Here is a 21,273-nt window from a genome sequence, read left to right on the forward strand (position 1 = left end):
ACCGATTGCAAACGTAAAGATTAGACGTGGACTATAAATTCTAACATTTCCTGTATCAAACTGCTTCCGATCCAGCTAACATGCACTAATCGTAAATTGACTGTGGATGAAAAGGATGTTTTTGAACAGTCCCATGTTACAGACCTTTCAAACATGTGGCATACCGTATCATGCATTTATTTTTGTAAAATGTCAAACTAAATGTAATTTTATAGTTCATTATTTTCTCTGTCTTCACTTGGGTTGTCTCTGGTGATGATCAAGCTCAGTGCTGTTGTCTCCTGTGTTGCACTCAATGACCCATTTGTCTGGTTCTTCGTACAGGTGCTCTGGTGTTTCTCACTGTGGCAGGTTTATTGGACTCAATGATCTGACTGTTCTTCTTCTTCTTTGTAATCTCTATGTAACTGATAATGCATGTACACAATGTCACAAGTTTTACGATCGTAAGCCTTTCCCGTTTCAGTAGTCCTACCAATCATGTTTGAGTAGGCTTTCGTGATTCAAGGGGAGAGCAAAAGAGGCGGAACGAAATGCAATCCTTGATTATCTGACATTGATTTAAGTTTAAATATGCTTAGAATTTGCTTGTAAACTGGCTACGTGTGAAATAATCCGGTTGTAGTTATGGCCTCTAGAGTACAAATCCATTCTTGTGTCTTAAGTTGGTAAAAAGGCATGCGCACATGTAAAGAAGTCTTGGCCTGGATATCCGCTGGCTACACTGGAACACCGGGAATATTGTGCCTTGTTCAAGATTGTCTTTCTTGTTGTAGTTGTCAACTGAAATTGGTTAAAAAGTCTTGTCATGTGCTTACCGTGCAGCAAATTGAAACCAGGGGATAATAAGTATTTTTCATGGAAGACCTTTTGACAAGTCATTGTAGCAATAGCACATTAATGCTGAAAGGATTACGATCTAATTCCATTAAGCTTCTCTAGTTTCAAGTTTTATTGTGCATACTGGCTCGCAATGATTACCAAGACAGTTGGTTAGAGCTATTTTTATTGTTTTAGTGCTTTTACTAAAAAGACCATGCCACACTATGGAAAAGGGCAGGATATGGGCCTGACTCATACCGCTCGACCAATGAGTCCAACATTAGTAAGGAATTTGCAGCTTTGCCATTCAAGAAATGCTGCTCTGGTTAGAAACATACCTCCCCAAAGGAAAGTGGTAAGCCCCATTATTATTGGTTTTCATTATGGAAAGATGTTGCTGCATTTTTTATGAACCCTTGCTGAACGAGATGGGAATCACAACAGAGCCGGCCAGCTAACCAATCAGAGTGGACTGGGCTCTGGTTTCAGACAGAGGGTGAACAGAGGTGCTGCAGCACAGGCAGTATGAGAAAAATATAGATATTTTTTAACATTAAAGCATGGAGACATGTCACAGTAGAGACACAAAATACAAATATAAACCTGAAAATGAGCATCTTAGGGTCCCTTTTAAAGCAGCAGTTATTACAATTCGTCTTGGGGAAGACATGATTTGCTACATGGAATTTCATGGCAATCTATCCAATGTTCTTTGATATAATTCAGTCAGAGCCACACAAATGTCTGTAGGAAAATTAGGGGATTACCAAAGTCATTATGATTCTTCATCTGAGAACCGTGAATGTCAGTACCAAAGCTAATGCCAATCCTTAAGATGTTAAAGATATTTCACTGGATATGTGAACACTTGTACAGGCTGCTGGCGCTTGAGAAATAGTCTTGGCTAAGGCATTAGGATACATCTAAACAATGAATGTTGGTACAAACTGTTGGGGCCATCCAAACCAATATTTCAGTCTGGACCATTGAAAGAGACTGAGAACCTAAAGCTCAGTGTGAGCATTGTTAAAAATCTAAATGTTGCCATTAAGTATACCTTTCATTGAGTCACTCATTGTTTTGTCCCTTTTATGATCCTGTTCTCATTGCTTCAATACAAGCTACATTACAGTAATATAAAATCAAATATTTGACCTCAGAGTTGCCAAAAATACCACAAGTTACATTAGTGTAATGATTTCCATATGCAAAAACATCACACACACAGGCTACATATCTGAGCTTTCTTGTATGACCATACAAATAAGCTTTTGAACGTAGGATAAAGATGTTAAATGAATGGCGGAAACCAAAATGTCATCTCTCTCCCCATGTTGTGGTCTTTATTACACCACAAAGTCGTTACAGGAGATTCATTGTAGCCATTTGTAATGGAATTTCCACTGCAGAGGGATCTCATTTGGATCGACCTGGACAGCAAATGGACAAACTTTCTTTTTCTTAGTCTCGCCAAATACATACACGTGCAGTCATGCATACAGATACAAATTAATGTTCACCAGGCCGTGCCGGGTTTTCCATTCTTCAATGCTACACCTGTAGGCAGGGGCCATAAATAACCCCCTTGTTCACCCTCTGTGTACAATTAGGATCATTTAAGAAAAGCCTCACTCTTACTTTCCAATGACAGAAATAACGTAAAGGCCCCTCAAGTTGGCTTTTATGAAATGGTTAAAACCTCTTCATGGAGCTTGTTACAATAAAGATTGATTGGTTCGGTGCTTCATTGAGGTTTTTTAAGTGAAATGCTGTTACACCTGCCATGTGTTGAACAGAAAAAGCAGTCATATGCGTCAGAGGTCAGAGGCCAGCAAGCATGTGGAGCTCTGAAAATAAGGAGTGTGTCAGGAAGAAAAGGGTCATTTTGAAGGTCTTTATTTTGCTTTTATGGTGTATGTCAGCACTTCATCTCCATGGGAAATGAGCAAAGAAATATCTGACTTGCTTCCGACTTTTTTAACTCCTTCGAATATCGTTCAGATTTGCTTCGACTGGAATATATCCAACCAAATGTATTACCCAATTGAGTTGTCACAAACTTTAATAATAATAAATAATAATAAATTTAATTTTTATAGCGCTTTTCTAAACCCAAAGACGCTTTACACTTTGTACATTCTCTGGAATCAACAAGCATTTCAGTAACCATTTGTTTTGGACTTCCATTGAATATGTGCCGGTTTTGTGTGATTCCTTGGCTTTACTTCCAGAGGATCATTGAGTTATTTCCAAAGAAAAGATGATTCTATTTTTCAAGCCTGCCTCAGTCTTGAGCATAAACAGATATATGAGCCAAGGACATTCATTTGTAGGTAAGTGGGTCAGAAGTGCTTCTGCATGAGGAGGGGGTACACACGGCTTTAAAGCTGTTGGACAACACTTTGATGTAAATAGTGACAATTACATTGGCAGTGGAATTGGTTAGTGAGGTCAGGTCGCAGCTGAAGGGCTTAGGTTACTCTTCCGCTGAAATAACCTCAGGAAATGACTTAACCTCTACTCACTGCAGGGGCACTGCAACCTGGCTGCTGCTTTATTATGCAAAGTAAGTTCTGCTTTGGAAAACGTTTTTCCAAGGATGTTTGAAGTAGAAGGCCAACAGTTTGAACATGTTGGATTATACTATCATCACTCATTATATGGAATGTAACCCATTCTCTGAGAGCTTCTTTTCCACATTTGTGGTAGTTGGTTACATTACATTTTTCCTTCAATTTGGAATGGTGTAATGAAAGACTTATTTTCAGACATGTTTCCTAATTTGATTTGGGTAAATCTCACATACATCATCATGGGGTTATGAATACTCACTTTGAATTTGTTGAGGACAGTTTTCTGAATTAATCCACATTTAGGGTCAGCAATGACAACGGAATTCCCAAATCGCCAGTTTTCCCAAGTCTGAATAAAATGTACTAAAAACTACAGTGGTCAGCCGTCTTCGGCAATTAGTAAGCCTTTAATCTCTTAATATGTAAGATATTAATAATTGGGAGACATATCTAATACCACATGGCAGGGAGGCCAGAAAGGATTGAAAGATGGACTTTTTTGACAGTGAATGGAATACAAATAATAGTTAAAAAATATAGAAAATTACTTTTAAACATGAAAAACTAATATTTTAGAATGACATGGTTGTATACATCTTGTATGCAAAGCCCTCAAATAGAGGTATTTGTGAATGCACTTAAAATTCAAAGCATGGTAGGAACGAGTATGTGGTTTGGTATTTGGACAGGGAAAGGTCAGATTTCTGTGAGTCCCTCTGAAGCCACATCAGGATGACTGCTTCAGGATAGATGGCCTTCTTATGTTGCTACTGTTTCCACTTGATTGCCGATGCCTGTATAATTGATATCGTGTAGGATGACTGCTATGGCTATTTGGAACAATGCGTGCAGTGATGCCATTAGACTTGCTTCCTCAAAATCAGGAAATACATTCCTATGAAGCGTAGGCCAAATATGTAGCCCTAAAAAGGACAGGGTTTAAGTTTACCTTGAAACTCGCAAAATGTGCCTTTTTGAAATCAGAGAACATCTGTGGGCCGACTCCATATTGGTTTACATATTGAATGATTGACACCAACACTGATCCCGAGACCTCCTATTGTAACTAAGATATCTCCTGATCCAGTGCAAAATGATTGACTGCAAGCACACACACTCTTACCTCCCTAGCCGTCTTTCTGGGTGGTTCCAAGAAAATAGAGTATAGCTGGCGGGGGGGAGTGAAGAAGACAAAAATGTGTATTTAAGGAGACGGGTCAACAGCTTTAGAATAAGGGTCAGTGTTTTTGTTAGACAAGAACCAGCGCAGTGCTCACTTCCATTCAGATTCATGGCAGTTGTATGTTTTGCTGATCAAATGCAGAGTGAGCATGACAACACAAATGCATGCACATACTGGCATGAATGAGTGCTTTCACTTTGCCCTTCCCCCCCTTTACTCTGTCTTCCCTTTATCACTCCTCAGAGTGATCCCTTAATGCCTTGAAATGGCTTAGATGTTCCTCCAGTCTTAGAATGTGCATATCTAACATGGAAATCAGAGTGAAGCTGAATCTAAAACATACCAGTTGGCAACATGTAAGCAGGTACTCACTGTCAATCAATCAACATTTTTTTTTGACAAATTACACTAGTCTCAGGAGGCTTTACAGTGTGTACAGCATACAACACTTTCTCATTAGACCCTCGCAAGGAAAAACTCCGACAGAAACCCCACAAATCCCCAGGATAAATGTATGGAACAAGGCCATGCATCAATATATGTTTTGTGGGGAGACACATCTGTTTTTGGGTAAACATTTCCAAACATTCCTCTGGAAAAAAGCTTCTGCAAAACCAAGTTTTCTTTAGAAGTTTGGCTGGGACATTATGGTTTTCTTCTCCTTTGATTTCCTCATTTCGCCAAAGCGTTATGCTAATGGTATGGAAAGCTCTACCTCCGCGCGCTGACGGATTGGTTCCTTAGGTATGTGACCTTTTGAAAGCCTGGCTGTTTCTTGAGATGGTTATCGGTACACTGCGGTTCCAGAATTAGTCAACCATGGCATTGGCTTCTTCTTTCCATTATTATGGTCTTGTCTTACGGACATGTTCAAGATTTTAAACATGATTTTCATTGGAAGTGTTCTTTCAGAAACGGTTTTCGAAGGCCAACACCAGTATTTTGGACTAAAGCTTCTCAAAATGACTTATCTTATAATCAGAATCAGATCAGAATACCTTTAATAGTCCCACAGAGGGGAAATGTACGTAGTTACAGCAGAGAAAAGAGCCACAGACAGCTTAATGTTACATATGTTACATAAAAAGACAAGATAGGTTAAATAAGTAAATATAAGGAAAACTACTCAGTGTGAGTAAGAGCTGCTGTAACAGGCTGCCACTCGCGCGGCGCCGGAACTCTCAGTCAGAGATATGGAATTCTTATTTACCACTAACTCACCATGATGCTCACAAATTTGAGTCTACAAAAAAAGCCTCCTGTCTCACACGTTTTCTTCTCCTTTCCTATCTTTGAATTCCTTCTTCATTCTCCTTCCCACAACTCCTCTCTTTGACCCACATTAGCCCTGAGCTGGCTGTTGTCACAGTTCTGGGGAGTCAGTGGGAGTCTGTTCATCTGGGCCGGTGATTCCGCAACACCAAAATGGGATCTGGTTGGTGTCATGTCTGTAATAAAACTATCCTCTGCATTTCCAGACATCTACCAAGTGTTGTTTTAGTTTGAGATATCTGAACATCTTTAGTAGCCTTTTCATTTATGTTTATAAGTTACTGACACAAACCAGCAACTTTAAAAACTCAGTGCATTTGCATTCAAATGGCGCGTTCACACCGGAGTACTTTTCCCACAATAGTTCATCAGAACTCAGATATATTTGCGTTCACACCAAAAAGCCCCCTGAACTAAATTAGTTAATCAGAACCTTTTTTACCCCCTTTTCAGTCCCTGCTAGAGAGCAGGTACTTTCGTGGAAGAAAAAGGTTCCTATGTCTGATTGGCTGGGTGGAATGCAAACCACGCCCCGTAAAACTCCCAAAGAGTTTTGTGAAGCCGCCATTTTATTATCCTCGCATTAGCATTATTAGCATTAGCATTAGCCCAGCGCACAAACGCAGAGAGACTAACTTATGGCAACACAAAAGAAACCATGGGAGCGGTGGAGATGAGGAGGTGTCGGCGTTCTGGCGATTTACTCGGAAGGCTTCAGTAGAAGCTGCTGGGAGTCCCAGCAGCTTCTACTGAAGCCAGTCCCCAATTCCAGGGACTTCCGGCCGGGGACTCCGGGTGGCAGTATACGCCGTGAAGTGGTTTGCGGCCTGCCAGTAAACCCAAAGCAGAAGAAGAAGTGACGTCAGCGGCTTCATTTGCCTAATCCACCCCCAGGAACTCATTGCGGTGTGAACGCGATCTGCTTTAGCTCATCAGAACTAAAAGAGTTCTCATGAACTGAGTTCTCATGAACTATTGTGGGAAAAGAACTTGGTGTGAATGCCCCTATAGAGAAGTACCCTCTTCTTGTTCAGAACCGTTAATCAGGCTTTTATTGTTGTTATACATCAACTCAGTCTCCCACCTACTGCTCCTCACCCCGACCCCTGTGGTGTTGTTCTGTTTAGGTGTCAGTCTTTGCCATTTCCCCCTTTGCTCCTATTTAAACGTAACCTACTATATTTCAGTTGTTCTCTGTCAAACAGACAACGCCATTGACATTTTGTTTCAGTTTAATCCTTCATTGTGCTCGTGTATTCCAATTTCTTGTTGGGTTTCTTGGTTAGTTTAATTTTAAGACATCTTCGTCCGGCCAATATCACTTTTTAGATATATTTAAAAAATATATTTCGATAATGAGATTTTATCACTCGCATGTACTGTACGTTGGTTGCATTTGTATGGATGTAGCTTGCTAGCTTTGTAGAAAGATGACAACCTCATGCTATGATCTCTTTGCTTATCAATTTCTCCAACTGATAGAAACAACTGTCAGTTGGATCCACAGCAGACCTATATTAAGGTCACTGCCACAGCTCTATAACCAGACATCAAAATGAACAAACCACACAGCTTGACTCGGGTATCAGTGTTTCAGATTAAATGTGGCGCAGTGGGTTAGTGCGCTGATCTTTGAATCAGAGGATAGCAAGTTCGAGTCCCACTGCAGTCAGCATGTCGTTGTGTCCCTGGGCAAGACACTTCACCCCAAATTGCTCATGTGGGGATTGCCCACAGTATTGAGTATGTAAGTCGCTTTGGATAAAAGCGTCTAACAAGTAACATGTAATGTAATGTAATGTCAAATGTTCTTTGGAAACCTGAGGCTGTTGGAGCTGATTTGCAGTGTGCTATACTCTTGCTGTGTCTCAATTCAGATACTTCTGTGCTTACAACTGCTGTTTTGAGTGCATAAGTGCGTCCCAATGCAAAGTACAAGGAGCTACGAATACCCTGTGGATGCACTTTAAGTAAATAAGTTGTCAGACAGTGTGGAAACCTAGAAACGTTGCACCACTCAACAACTTAAGGCTACTTTGCCTGGCTGTTCCGGTGAGCACTATACAAATAAAACTGTTATTATTATAAAATAAAGGTACCATTGTTAAAAATGGCAACGTTAATTATATTAGGTTAATTGAGCAGTCTGCAATGTTTCGCTAGTGCTTACTATAAAAGGTTGCTTGCTTAGCAACTTCCTGTCGTCACTTCCTGTGAGGGCACAGCAGTCAGTGCAATTTGAGACAAAGTACCTGGTTGAATTTCAGATACTGTGCAAGTGTTCAGTGTACAACATGGCAGTGTATAGGGGTGTATCCACATTGAAACTCAGTAAAACCTCTATTTATAACCATTAAAAGCAAGCAGGCAAACCATGATGTGTTGTGTCTGTCTTTTTGTCTGTTTATCGATCCCAACCAAATTATTCTGGGGGGTCGGACTTGAAAAGATTGAGAACCTCTGGCCTAAACTGCCTATCTCTGGATAGTGTTCAGAATGCTATCATTGCTTCTTCTGTTTTGGGAAGATTCTCTGCCAGTGACCTCATTCTGTGGTGGATATTTACTTGGAATGTCCTGGCGTGCTCTTTAACCTGTGAATCCTAGTTTTTGACTGGGACAACCAAAACAAGTGTAGCAAACAGGCTTGTATAGCTTTAAATGGTTCCTCTGCTTACAGCTCAGCTCCAACCACGTCACTGCATCTCTCTCTCTCTACGTGGCAGCACCAGAGAAAGGCTGAGTGTGGTTGTGGTGGTGAGTGGTCTGGTGCTTTTGCTGTTATATAACAACCCTGGTCGGCTGAACACAGCCTAAAAAAGCTGCGAACACTCGCCAAGTCTTAGTGGTCCGTTTCATCCAGTCAGCCCACCATCCAGAGACAGTTGGCCTGATCAGTTTGTCTTTGACCCTCAGAGAAAAGCCCCGCCTCTTTAATTCTTTCCTTCTTGCTTTCCCGCTCTTTTCTATGTTTTTGTCACCCTGCTGTTTCTCTTATTTTTGGATTCTAATCCCAACTATGATAACTATGGGATAAATCTCTCATTCCACCGGGCTATCCCCTCTCTTACCCCCACTAGCTGTTTTTACAGCGTCTAGACACACACGCCGATATTGATAAAACAAGAGGAGGCCACGGTGTGCTCCTGGACAATGAGGACGTCGTGGAGTGTGGGTCTTATCCTGCGGCAGGATTAAATAGACTCTCTGATCATTCGTTTGTGTCCTGAAGCAGGGTTTAGGAAGGCTGTGTGTGTTCATGAAGCATCAGAGTGTGTACCTACAGTACCTGGGGTACAGTGAATGTCTACATGCAGAAGCATTTCTTTGAAGACTTAAATCTGCGTTAACATCACATTTTTGCACTGCGTGTACACGTGTTGCATTTATGTGTGTGTTTATAAACACACAGAGGGAGGGGGGAGGGAGGCTCATGACTCAGGGTTTCCTCCAGCTGTTGGCCAGAGGTTTCCCAAGTACGGGTCACAGTCGGCCAGACCAGTGAACTCCGCTTCCTTTGACAGAAAGTATCTCATTTAGTTTCTGCTGACTCTCAAGATTGATCCTGCATGAGGTTTGGATTCCAAATGAGCTTACCTTGCAAGTTGTGTAGCACATATGATTAAGAATAAAGATATTTGCAAGTCTGAACCTTCAAGGCAGAAAGCCTCTTTACTTTCAGGCTATGTCCTAATGTCCATCTTTAGCCCCTTACCAACCGGACAAAAAAATCCACTGTCAGCACCTAACATCTGGCTTTTATCTTCAATGGAAAAGTAATAATTGCCTTTCATTCAGAGTACAGTCACAGGTTTACTTTATATCAGCTGCAGCTCAGACCGGCAGTAATGAAACATGTCAAACGGGTGATGATGCCCCTTTCTGTCTATAATGCTTTTTTTCGAGGCATTGACATAAACAGGGATTTACCTCTCTGATCATCAGTGTACAACACATCAATCATACATGAGACAAACAAGCATCACAAATCCGACTTTTTTGCAGTCTTCCCACCGTTCCAACAATCACCAACAAAACAATTTGAGGGTCTGAATAGCTAACTGATATAAAAAAGTGTGGCCACAGTTTCAAACAATTCACTCGCTTCCATGCTTGCTTAACTTGCTTTCTGACATGTACATTTGTGAAATGACACATCAGAAGCAGAACAAACTGAAAGGCAAACACACCAGCTAGCACTGGGAAAGGAGACTGTTGTCTTTTTTGGTGGTATAAGTAAAAAAAACACCATAAATGCACATTTTTGGTTTCCTTGTCTTACTTGGATAACATTCCTTTCTGCTGATTGCATCACTTTATGAACTGAGATGCTACTGTATGCTGCACATGCAACTGAAACAAACTGACTCTAGAGTCCTGTAGCAGTGTGGGGAGAACACGTGGCGGTAATAGTGGTTTAGAGTAGATGTATCTGATGATGGCGGTGTTTATGGGAAACATCTCTCAGTCCTCTGCTCCCTGTTTGGTCAGCTGCAGCGAGGTCGGGGTAGGTCTGAGGAGCTCTGACATCACCGCTGAAGTGAATCCAGATACTCTGGTCTATGGTGTAACAACAGTTTGGGCCAACTGAACCACTGTAGAGACTTTCTCACAGTGCTGTTGAAGGTTACGCCAATATCCCCCCCCCCATAGTTTCAGTTCAAAATCAACTTTAACTTGGCAAAGGCATAAGGGTTTCTACATTTTAATTCCAGCACAATGTTTTCCACTCTGTACTGTCCAAGTGGAACATATAGTACCCTCACACTTTGACTTACTATAATGATAGTAGGCTTACAGCAGGTAAACCAGCAGCAGTGATCGTCACTTCCTGTGAGGGCAGTCTAACTCTACATGCTCAACGTTTAGACACTGCACAAGTGTTCACAGTGTACTTCATAGAAGTATACTAAGAATTAGTATCTGGATTGAGACACGACATCTGTCCTTCTCTCTCTTGTCGAATCTCCTTTCACTTTACGGGTGTTGACCTTCTGAACATTAGGAGTAGGTTCAATACAATTTCCATTTACAGACACTAAAAGCGAGCGACTGAGTAACCGTGCGACTTCTGTCCGTCTATTGATCTCCTTTGTCCCACCAAACACCAACCTGAATATTCTGAGGAGTTGGGACTTGAAAAGTTCACTGGCCTAAACCACCTTTCTTTGGATAGAGTTCTTATAGATCTATCATAGCTTCTTCTGTTCTGGGAAGATTCCCTTATAATCTCACTCAAAGGCAGAGAAGACGTTGAATGACTTGATATCCAATTGTTTTCATGAGAACAGATATACTTTTAGCAGACGTCAACTTTGTTGCATAAGCTTGTGGGAGAAGTGTGTGGGTTTGGCAGTACAGACCTGAAGTAAAGAGCACAAATGTTAACTTGAGTTATAATTGCATTTGACTTTATTTAACTTAACCTCAACTTTACTAAGGACCCAGAATTTCCAGCTTGGCAGCTCTTATTTCCTGTGTTTAATATGAGGAGTAAATACCCCTGTTAACACCTTTTAAACTCATTATTGCTTTTAGGTGCGACTGATGTGGTTCACCTGCTTTTACTGGAACGCTCTTGCCTACTTTCCTTTTCTTTGTTCTGTTTTCACCTCATGAAACAGGGAACATTTTGTTTTTAAATGACCTATAAATATTGTTGACTTGACCTGAATCAGTAAGTCTTTCAGAAACACATTATTAAACAAAGCGGTTGTGGCACAATGCAACATGAATGCAGGGCAGATAAACGAGGGGAAGCAGGGTTGAGATGGCTATCGGTATACATCACTTTCAGCAAGTGGTTTTTCCTGATAAACAAGTCATACAAGAAGGCCGTCTCTTGTCGTCTCTGCTTCTCGTGAACAGAAAGCCCTCCCTCTCCCACACAGCGCTGAATAGAGAAGAGCTCTGTGGCCACACACATCTCTGCCAGGCCGTATCTCAGTGCCAAACATTTGAGCCCTCTCCCTGTCGAAGGCCCGTGGGCTTTTGTCTCCGTGTCTGATCGGCGACTGCGGTTGAGAGAGGCTCAATGGGGAGAAAGGCCTCCCTATCGTGTTCGGCTCAGGTCTCTCTCAATGGGGGTTGTTTCTCCTGGAGCAGAGGCCATTTCCATTGAAGCCGCAGCTCAGACAACACACAGGGAAAAAAGGAGCGGCTTTTTATTTGGAAGTGGGTTTTGTGTGTTAAGGGGGGAGGACTGAGAGCTTGCTTTATCTGGGAATTTCACAAGCTGAATTAATCATGGCCTTTGTGTGAAATTACATCATTTTAAAGTTTACACAGAATGTAGGAAGGCTTTTATGGGTTTTAGTTTTTTGTGTCATTTTTTCTTTGTCAGCACATTGACACAATCGTCCATCTTAACATAGTATCTCATAGTGAATCTCAAATCCATGTTGAAAAAGGAGTTGCTGCTAAAGGGTCTGCAGTATCTTATTGGAAATATGGTTCAGGGATTTGACGATATCTGTACTTGGACAACGCTGCACTTTAACCAAGTCTACTCTTCTTACATTGCAGATTGTAAAGCAGGTTGGTTTGGGGCAATACTGTTTTGATCGGACATTGTCGTGTAACACATTACTTTATCTGCTCAATAACTAGAAAAGAAACGCAAACATATTTACAAATAAGATGATATGCTCTGCATCCACGTAGTCCTAAGGCTCACCCATTGCAGTACGACATTAGCTGTAAGTCTTCTGTAATGTCTTTGTTGTGGCACGTTTTAGAATGCGATCTAACATTGTAATTTTCACTTTTACGCACTAATAAAAACATTTATCCAATGTTAACGTTTTTTGGACACCGTTGATTTTTCCACAAGCATAACAAGTCTTTAGAGCAGGGGTGTCCAAACTACGGCCCGGGGGCCAAATGCGGCCCGTGGACCACTTTGAATTGGCCCTCAGCAAATTCAAAAAGTATAATGGAATATGGCCCACAAATGAAACTTGTGCTTTTCTTATATTGTATTTCTTGAATATAAATGTAAAAATACATGACACAGTAGTATTCATGAGTTAATAAGAACACTTTTCAAATAAATTCAGTCAATTAAAGTTGGAAACATTTTCTAACATATCTTAGTTGATAAGAAAAAAGCCCAATGACTTATTTACATAACAAGCTTGTAATACACCCTTCCTATTTCTCCTTATTATAATCAATCGGAGGCTTCTGTTTCAAGGGATGAGCTGCCAACACTCACAAGCACAATTTACCTGCACTTGATTGATTTTGCTAACTTATAACTGAACTTATGAGGCAGTATACCTCTAGTGAGTGGCCCAGCCCTTCGTATATCTTTCTGCATGTGACCCTCGGTGAAAAAAGTTTGGACACCCCTGCTTTAGAGAGTTTTTTGCCCACTCAGAGCCACCAAACTTGAACATTTTATAATTAAAAATGTTTTTGAATGAGATGTTTAACAAAGTAAAGAATACAGTAATGGGAAATGTATAGCTAAAATGCGGCAGTTGATGCATAACAGATGTCATAGGTGAACATAGGTTGTTAGAAAGGATGGTGATTTTCCTCTAGGCAGCTAAGGGATAGCTTCTTGTTAATTTTATTCAAACATTAGCTTCTTGTTGGACTAGCTCTATCCATTTTCTCCTACAGAATAAATTACGTTAATAGAATGCAATTCCGGGCCACTCCTTTTTGTGTTAAATTACCAATTTTTGCAACAAATAGAATCTTAAAAAGTATCAGACTTAGTCTGATAGGTTTGTGTGCTTACAATCTTATCGAATTGTGGATTAACATAATGGCTAAAGAAAATATGGACTTGGTGAAAGAAGTTGCATCAGATTCTAGAAATTGAAGTATGTAACTTCAAAGAAGAAAAGTATGTGATAAAGTTTCAGATCTGTGTTAATGTTGTGATAAGGATCCTTCTCCTGTGGGTAAACTAACCCAAGCAGTGGCACTGAGGTCGGGCAAAGCCTCACTGTAATGAAGGGAGTGGCTCCGCAGTGGTTGTGGTGGATGGAAATGAAAAGGTTGAGGTGGCAGAGTGTTTGAATCTCAAAAACGTAACGCTTGAAAGTCGCGACGGACCCACCCTTTGAACTCCCAGGGAGCACTGAAATTCATTTAATCAGATCCAAAGAACCAGTACTTTAATCTTTCTTGTTTGTGCATCTGGTGAACTAATGATCTGTTTCCTCTCCGCTGAAGGCTTTGGGGTGGGCATGGCACCAGTCCGAGGTTAAGGGGGGGGCACTGGCCAGTGGCTAGATTGCAGGTTTGGGTTGTTACCACGGCTTCTGGAACATGGGGCTGCGGGCATCACATGTGTTGGCACAGGGTGCGGGCACTTCAGATGTGGTCAGGCACATGTGGAAGCTCTCTAGGGTTTATCCTGCCCAGCCCTGTCAGGCTCCTGAGGGGACAGACAGCAGGCATTACAGCAGACAAGCTTCAAAACCTGCTTTCAGACAAACAAACATGGGAATCCTTTGTGAGTTGTGTTTTAGATTTAAGTTTGTTGGGTGTGTATGTTTGACACTGTACTTTGGTTTAGAAGAATGTAAACCAATAAATACAGTGAAGGAAAATGTTGCTGTTCTATTCATAATTGTTAATATCTGACTAATCTGTTTTCATGTTTGGATCATTTACGTTCACACTTCCTAGTTACACAAAAATGTATTCACTGTTCATGCACTGATTCACTGGTTTATTTTAAGAGTTTGGGCTATTATTCCAATTATTGTCTTCTTTCAGACTAGTGGAAAGAAAACATACAAAATACACTTGGAATTTGTAATGCTGATATATCAGTTAAGAATATTAAACCTATTGGTGTTTGCTAAATGTATAACATTTCACAATAAATGTTGTTAAAGGCCAAATATCTTTATTAAAACAACACTTACAAACACTAACATTTCTAGCTTTATTTCTATCTATATTCTAATGAAAATTAGGGGGTTTGTTCATATACCATCCATATTCAGATCAATTGCTAATAACATTTCACATTTTTTTTAATGGCTGTTTCTCGCTGAAAGTATTTTCTTACATGTAATTATGGACTGAGTTATCCAATATTCCCTCACCTAAGGCTGAAATGTTAACATAATGATACAACAATTGTGAATCTAAGCTGTATACAAGGTTAGGATCTTTTAAATGAATCCAAATTAGCCCATATTTAAAAAGATAAAATGTTTTAACCCTATCCATCTGTTGTCACTCTTAAATGCACTGCTTTAGATATTCTTGTTGTGTCTTAACATTTCAAGAATAAAATGAAAGTCCAGTCACCACTGCTGTGTATTTACCCTGGCTTATGTTGAGAAAATGGCCTTTCTTCATGCCTTTTAAGAAGGCCGCCTGACGGACACGTTTGATCGAAAGTGTCCAACAGGCAGGACCTTGAGATTAAAGAGATTGGCAGCTCTATTTACATGCTGAGGACAAGGCCGTTGCAAAGCCAACAATCGAGTCAGAAAACCGTCAAAACTGGCGTCGACAGTTCCCACGCTTTCCAAACCAAATTCTTCGAACCGTGCACGCTAATCTTTTTCGCCATGAAACCCCCGCCTCTGCTCTTTTCTCCCTCCGTCAGCAGTGCCCGGCCCCGACCCAACCAGCCGCATCTTCAGTCATAAAGTCAGTCTACGGGCCAGGGTTTTCCCTCTGCACGGCCAACATGTCTGCCTCTTTGTGGGGGATGTTGATGGGTCATTTTGGGCCCAAGACTATGGAACTATGGTATCTATTTCACATGTGACACTGGCAGCCTTTGAGATCTCACAGAGCTGTGAGGGTAATTATTCTTAATTAGGCGTAGCCGCTTTCATGGGTCTTTTTATCCACGCTGACTGGCCGTTTTTTTCTTCTTCTTTAGACTGACATGAAGTTAATTTATTGATCAATTAATTTACCCTTTTCTGACAAACAAAAACATGTCTTGGGATTTTGATATATGACCATATTTGTTTTCAAGTAATTTCATTTTGAATATAAATGCAACAAGTCCTCAAAACAGAACAAAGCCTCCTCCAGCCATATTCCCACCCCTTCCTCCTTTATGAGGTATGACTTAATGAACTGAACTTAAAAATCTTAAGGAAGCTGCAGGATTGGAAGAAGAAAGCTTTTAGTTTTGGAACAAAAAGGCAGAGAAAAGGGCAGACAGTGGATTTCATAACTTTACAGTATGTTAAAGTGTTGTCAATGTGGAAAGTAGTAAAACAGTAGCAACGTATCAGCTAATTATAGAGCTCTATGTGTGAATGTGTGTGTTAATCCGTAAGAAGTATAATCTTTTGTGAGAGTGGTATCAAGTAGTGTTAAGACACTAAGTAGATAAACACTGTATTTAAATACTTCAATTTATTCCATTGCATGTTCATTTAAATAGATTCCTGATTGGCCCAAGCTTCATCCTTCCACCAAGTTCAATGAATGAAGCCAAACCTACTTGGCGGAGGTAAAAATGTGCAATTTGATTATAGTAACATTGACAAGGACTACCTGATATACATTTTGATAACATAAAGTATAGCATCTGTTTACATTTCCACTGGAAACTTACCTAAAATGTAAGTTTTATGGCTTATTTTAACAATGTGATCACATGATTCCTAACAATATTATTGCAGATCTGCTAGCTAGCTATCCTAGTCATTTCAAATATACTGACAAAACACAATTATTGAACAAGCTTACTATGCCAACGGTGACAATTGGCCAACTTTATAATCCCCAAATGTCAACACGTGTGTTCCCAGCTGTTCGCATCACTTTTTGGTTGGTTTTCGTTTATGCAGCGCTTTTAGTAAACCATGTGCATGTTTCGTCAAGTTGGTGAATGTTTTCTAAAAGCTGCGAATGTGTTGTCAAGTAGGTGAAGATGTTTCTTCATTTGCATGTGTTTTGACACATTTTTGTATATACATTTGCATTGTTTCTGAAGCTGCAGCTCCTAATGGAAATTATTGAGGCCGTTGTAGTGTGTTTGCACCTGTTGGCCACCGTAGTTGTTGGCACTAATACACACAGTACACCAGTAGTTTGCGCCAGAACTGTTTTGTAATTGCTGAAAATTGAAAGTGCATTTTATTTGCATTGAAAAAGTTACAAATATATTAGTGGAATTCACCTTTTTGTAGCTGCAATATTTTCAATGTTTGATTTAAGTAATTAAAAGTATTCCATACTGTACATGTAAAACTGTGGATTATTTTTGCAATTACAACAACTGCCATGTAGTTTTTATTCAGTAGCTGACAAACTTTAAGGAGATTTGACCTAACCCTAGGAATAAGTCTACTTGAATTCTCTACATGTAAATACATTGTGTTGATCTGTGCAATCTCTTTCTACAATGATAAACTAGTGTATGGTTGTTTTATTGAGGCCCTTCTTTCAGTATTTAATTGTGAGTTGCGTCAGGAACAGCCACTTCTCTCACCAAAACAGTAAAAGAAGGAGAATTTGAGTCCAGTACGTGCCACTCTGAGTGTATCTCAGCTAATGAAAGAGCAGCGTGAGCCTGTGTGAGGAATAAATCTTGTTTTATAGCCTCATATTAAGCTCAGTTTGCCTCGTGTATTTTAAGACTCCTTTCTCTTTCTCTCCCATGGTCAGCTGTGGCTGACAGCAGAGCAGTGGTGCATCGTGGGCTGCTTTTCCCGAACGCACACAGAGTATGAAGTAGGCAGCTGGATAATTGGGGAAGGTTGTAATTCAGAGCTGCTTCTGTCTATTTGAGGTCCTTTAAGTACAGACTGCATTGAGCCCAGGACACGTACTTCGGTGTCTGAAATAACCAATGGCCTGTTTTTTGTCATGCTCAGATGATTTAGTACTGACAACTAACATTGTTTGCGGGAACTGATGTGTGCATGTTCTGTTTTAACTTATAAAATGACATACAGTATTTCCTGATAGCTTGTCGACATTATGTTAACACAATTTCTTTAGATGTTTTGCCAAAAAGGAAATGCTGCACATTTGCTTGTTTCTTTTGCAATACTATCTACGTTTTTATGGGTCCAGAACCACTGAGATCCTATCTAAAACCAACAGTGAGAAAGCAGCATGCTTTTTAACAAAGTGTCAGAATAATAAGATTTGGCGTGTTTGTGGTCAGCGCTGATGCTTCCTCTGACGTCAAATTACATTCCAAATGCCGTATTCCATGCCGTATCCTCGTTTACTTCCCATAAACAGCCTGTTTCGTGTGATCAAGCACATTTTTTAAACCTCAGAGCTGCTGTAACACAACCAGATACACAGAAAGTGCTGGTGGCTTAGACAGGCTGTAAACTGTGGTGACCAGGGTAAGCAATCCGTGGATTAGATCCAAATGACAGACGCTAGAGCAGCTTTGTTTCGGTATTAGCAGTTAGCAACAATAGCTGGCAAGTTGAGCCTAAGGTTTCTGGTCTTTTAAGGACTCCGGGGAAATCAAAATGCCTACTATATCATGCCTCACTTGAGGAGAATAGTAGAGATTGCTGTTCCCATTTTAGAACTGTGCTTGTTGTGGGGGATTTAGGGACAAATCTCCTCCTTTTACTGTTGGCTTAAGTACTTTAATCTCTTTCTGATCAACATATGACTTCTCTCCTGAGTGAGATCATTGTTTCCTCCACAAGTCAGAGGTCAGAATGTTGAGGGTTAAGGCCTCGACACTCAACGTGTGCATGTTTTTCAATTTTCCCGCTCAGAGGTCAGGGGTAAGATGAAATCCAAAGTTAAGGTGGAGCAGGTTATTAGCCTTGACCTTGTTGTGTGTTTTTGCGGATGTGTTCAAGGTTCAAGGTTCTTTATTGTCAAACTAACATAGCTACAGAGTAATTATGTCGTTGAAAATCTTATGTCACAGGCTTCTCCAACAATGCAACATTTTAATACAGATATTAAAAGTAATACAAAAAGAAAAATAGTTCTAAAATAAAGTGAGTATGTGGAATAGTGCAGTACGAGTCTATATACAAGTTATTGGAATGATATATACCAGATAGTAGATATATATTACTAAGTAGAAGATGAATGTTTTGAAATTGTTTCAGCAGTTCAATTGTTTAACAGTCTCACTGCCCGCGGGAAGAAACTGTCTCCGAATCCTTTTGTTTTTGCCTGGATGCTGCGGCAACGTCTGCCAGACGGCAACAGAAAGAACAATTTGTGGCTAGGGTGATGGGGGTCTTTGATAATCCGTAGGGATTTCTTCCTGAGCCGTGTTTTGGTGAAAGTGGACATCGCAGCAGAGTGTGAGCCAGCAGCGGTCCCTCTGAACACACACTGGTTGAGAGGGAGCCCCTCTGAGAGCAAACACCCCCCATAGAGGACGAGTTTGACGCACCACCTCTCTCATCACTCAGGAATGTTTGAACAGAGATGATTGGTGAATGTTTTCCTCAATATGCAATTGTTCAAAGTTCAAGCCGAGTTGTCAAAGAGGGTAAATACCAGGAGTGCAACCACCATCGATCATGATTAGGATTGCTTTACAAGCTGGAAGAAAATGATGTCACTTTGTGAATTTTACTCTATTATGGTTCTAACAAACCAAAGTACAAGAAAATGAACGATGAATAGTCCAGGTGAGCCTTTTACTCAACATCAGATTCAAGATGAAAGAGGAAGTAAACTTGATGGTTATTACATAAGAGGACTGATACTCCTTTCATATAAGAGTCAAGGAAGTGCCAACACATTTTCTGCTTTAGTTGTCAGGAAGCTGTTTTAATTTAAATGAATGTGCACCATTTTTAAATCTCTTTGGAGTCTTTTCTGGCAGCTTAAAGGCCCCATGACATGCTTTTCTGGTTATTACCCGTCCCCTTGTGTGTTATGAAGGTTTTTCTGCATGTAAACTGTCTGCAGAGTCACAAACCCTCAAAGTACACCCTGTAGCGAGTAAAACTCTAACACAGAAAAGACCTGTCTATGCTGCCCCAGAACGCCTCGTTGGAGATTTGTTTTCTTTTTTGCTGGGTACAGTGACGTGACCATACCCAAATGGACCCATTGGTCCAAATGGACCAATCCGTGGAGCTCCTCACACACACACACACACTCTCTCAGTGGCGAAACTGTGACGTGCTGGGGGGGGTGCTAGTGGAGCCTCCCCGCGTCCATGGTGCTCAGGCTGAGTTCTCGCTGTCTCGCAGACCCCACGCAGCAACCAGGAAACGACACCAGTAATCCAGCTCACACTGTCCGCTCCTCGAGCCTCAAAGGGCGGAGCAGCGAGCCGCGCAACGTCCCGCCAACACGGCACCCAGACCCCACGCAGCATTCTCATCTGTATGTCATTACTGGTGTCATTTTCTGGTTGCTAACAAACGCCATTGTAACACATAATCACTGATGTTCCGCTGTAACGGTGGTGGACTCATCAGAACAGAGTGGGCGAGCTGACCAATCAGAGCACAGTGGGCTCATAGGGGGGGGGGGAGCGGGTCAGGAGCTCCAACAAGCCGTTTCATGTAAATCTATTCTAGTAGACCTCAACAATGGAATTATGATCAGTAGAAATGGCCATGACATGGGACCTTTAATGGTGATGACAAGTCACCAAAACGTATTGCTGCAATTTACCCAAGATCAAACGTAGTGACAAGGGTGGAACTTAGTGCAACAATACACTAAACAATACTTTTTAAATCGTCAAAACCTTACAATTAACTGTAATGTACTACAAATTGTGAAAGGATTAAAGTTGTAATACGTAAACAAAAAGAGCACTCAGAGCGAACAACACCATGATAGTGACTTTATTCAAAACGTGTCCAAGCCAGAAAACAATGTCTGCTTTATCTTGTAGTTTACTGTAATTGGGATTGTAATTAACGAAATGAACGTCATTTCGTATTGAATAAGTATTGAAACTAGCCATTGAGACCATAACCCATTAAAATGAGGCCTACTGGGGTAGTAAATCAAATGCAAAGAAGGCTAATATTCTTGTAGACTTCTACACAATAACGACTTTTATTTTCAACCTGGACACTTTAAATAATGCAAGTTTCAGCCACTTTCACAATGACATTACTTTTTAAACCTGGAGATTGCCCCTTGGTTTTGTCAGTTATGGGGAGTCAGTTACCTAAAGGTTAATGAAACGGGTCACTGCACATTACAATTGAGGAATGCATTTAACACACAAAACTCTTGATATGGTTATATTTGTCAGGATTGTGACGATAACGGAGGTTATTTGTGTGTGTTTGCAGGACTTGGCCTTCTCCCTGGAGGAGCGTCAGCAGCTGGGGATCCATGGCCTGCTGCCTCCGTGCTTCAACAGCCAGGACGTCCAGCTGCTCCGGGTGCTCAAGAACTACGAAATGAAGAGGGACGACTTGGACAGGTGAGGCTTATTCACAGAGCAAAACCTATACTTAATACCATAACCTAGTACCTTTTTTATCAGCTTCAAATCAGTAGG

The 21,273-nt window shown here is 40.8% G+C and overlaps 1 protein-coding gene across 1 annotated transcript in view; it reads left to right on the forward strand.

Moving 5' to 3' along the window:
* The window catches only part of me1 (malic enzyme 1, NADP(+)-dependent, cytosolic), an 89,382-nt gene that overhangs the window by 16,041 nt on the left and 52,068 nt on the right, over positions 1-21,273 (forward strand). Inside the window, exon 2 of the mRNA XM_034127987.1 lies at positions 21,062-21,195. Coding sequence (XP_033983878.1) covers positions 21,062-21,195 — 134 coding nt within the window. The remainder of the gene's footprint in view (positions 1-21,061; positions 21,196-21,273) is intronic.

Source organism: Trematomus bernacchii, unplaced genomic scaffold (genome assembly GCF_902827165.1).
Source record: "Trematomus bernacchii unplaced genomic scaffold, fTreBer1.1, whole genome shotgun sequence".
Lineage (NCBI taxonomy): Eukaryota > Metazoa > Chordata > Actinopteri > Perciformes > Nototheniidae > Trematomus > Trematomus bernacchii.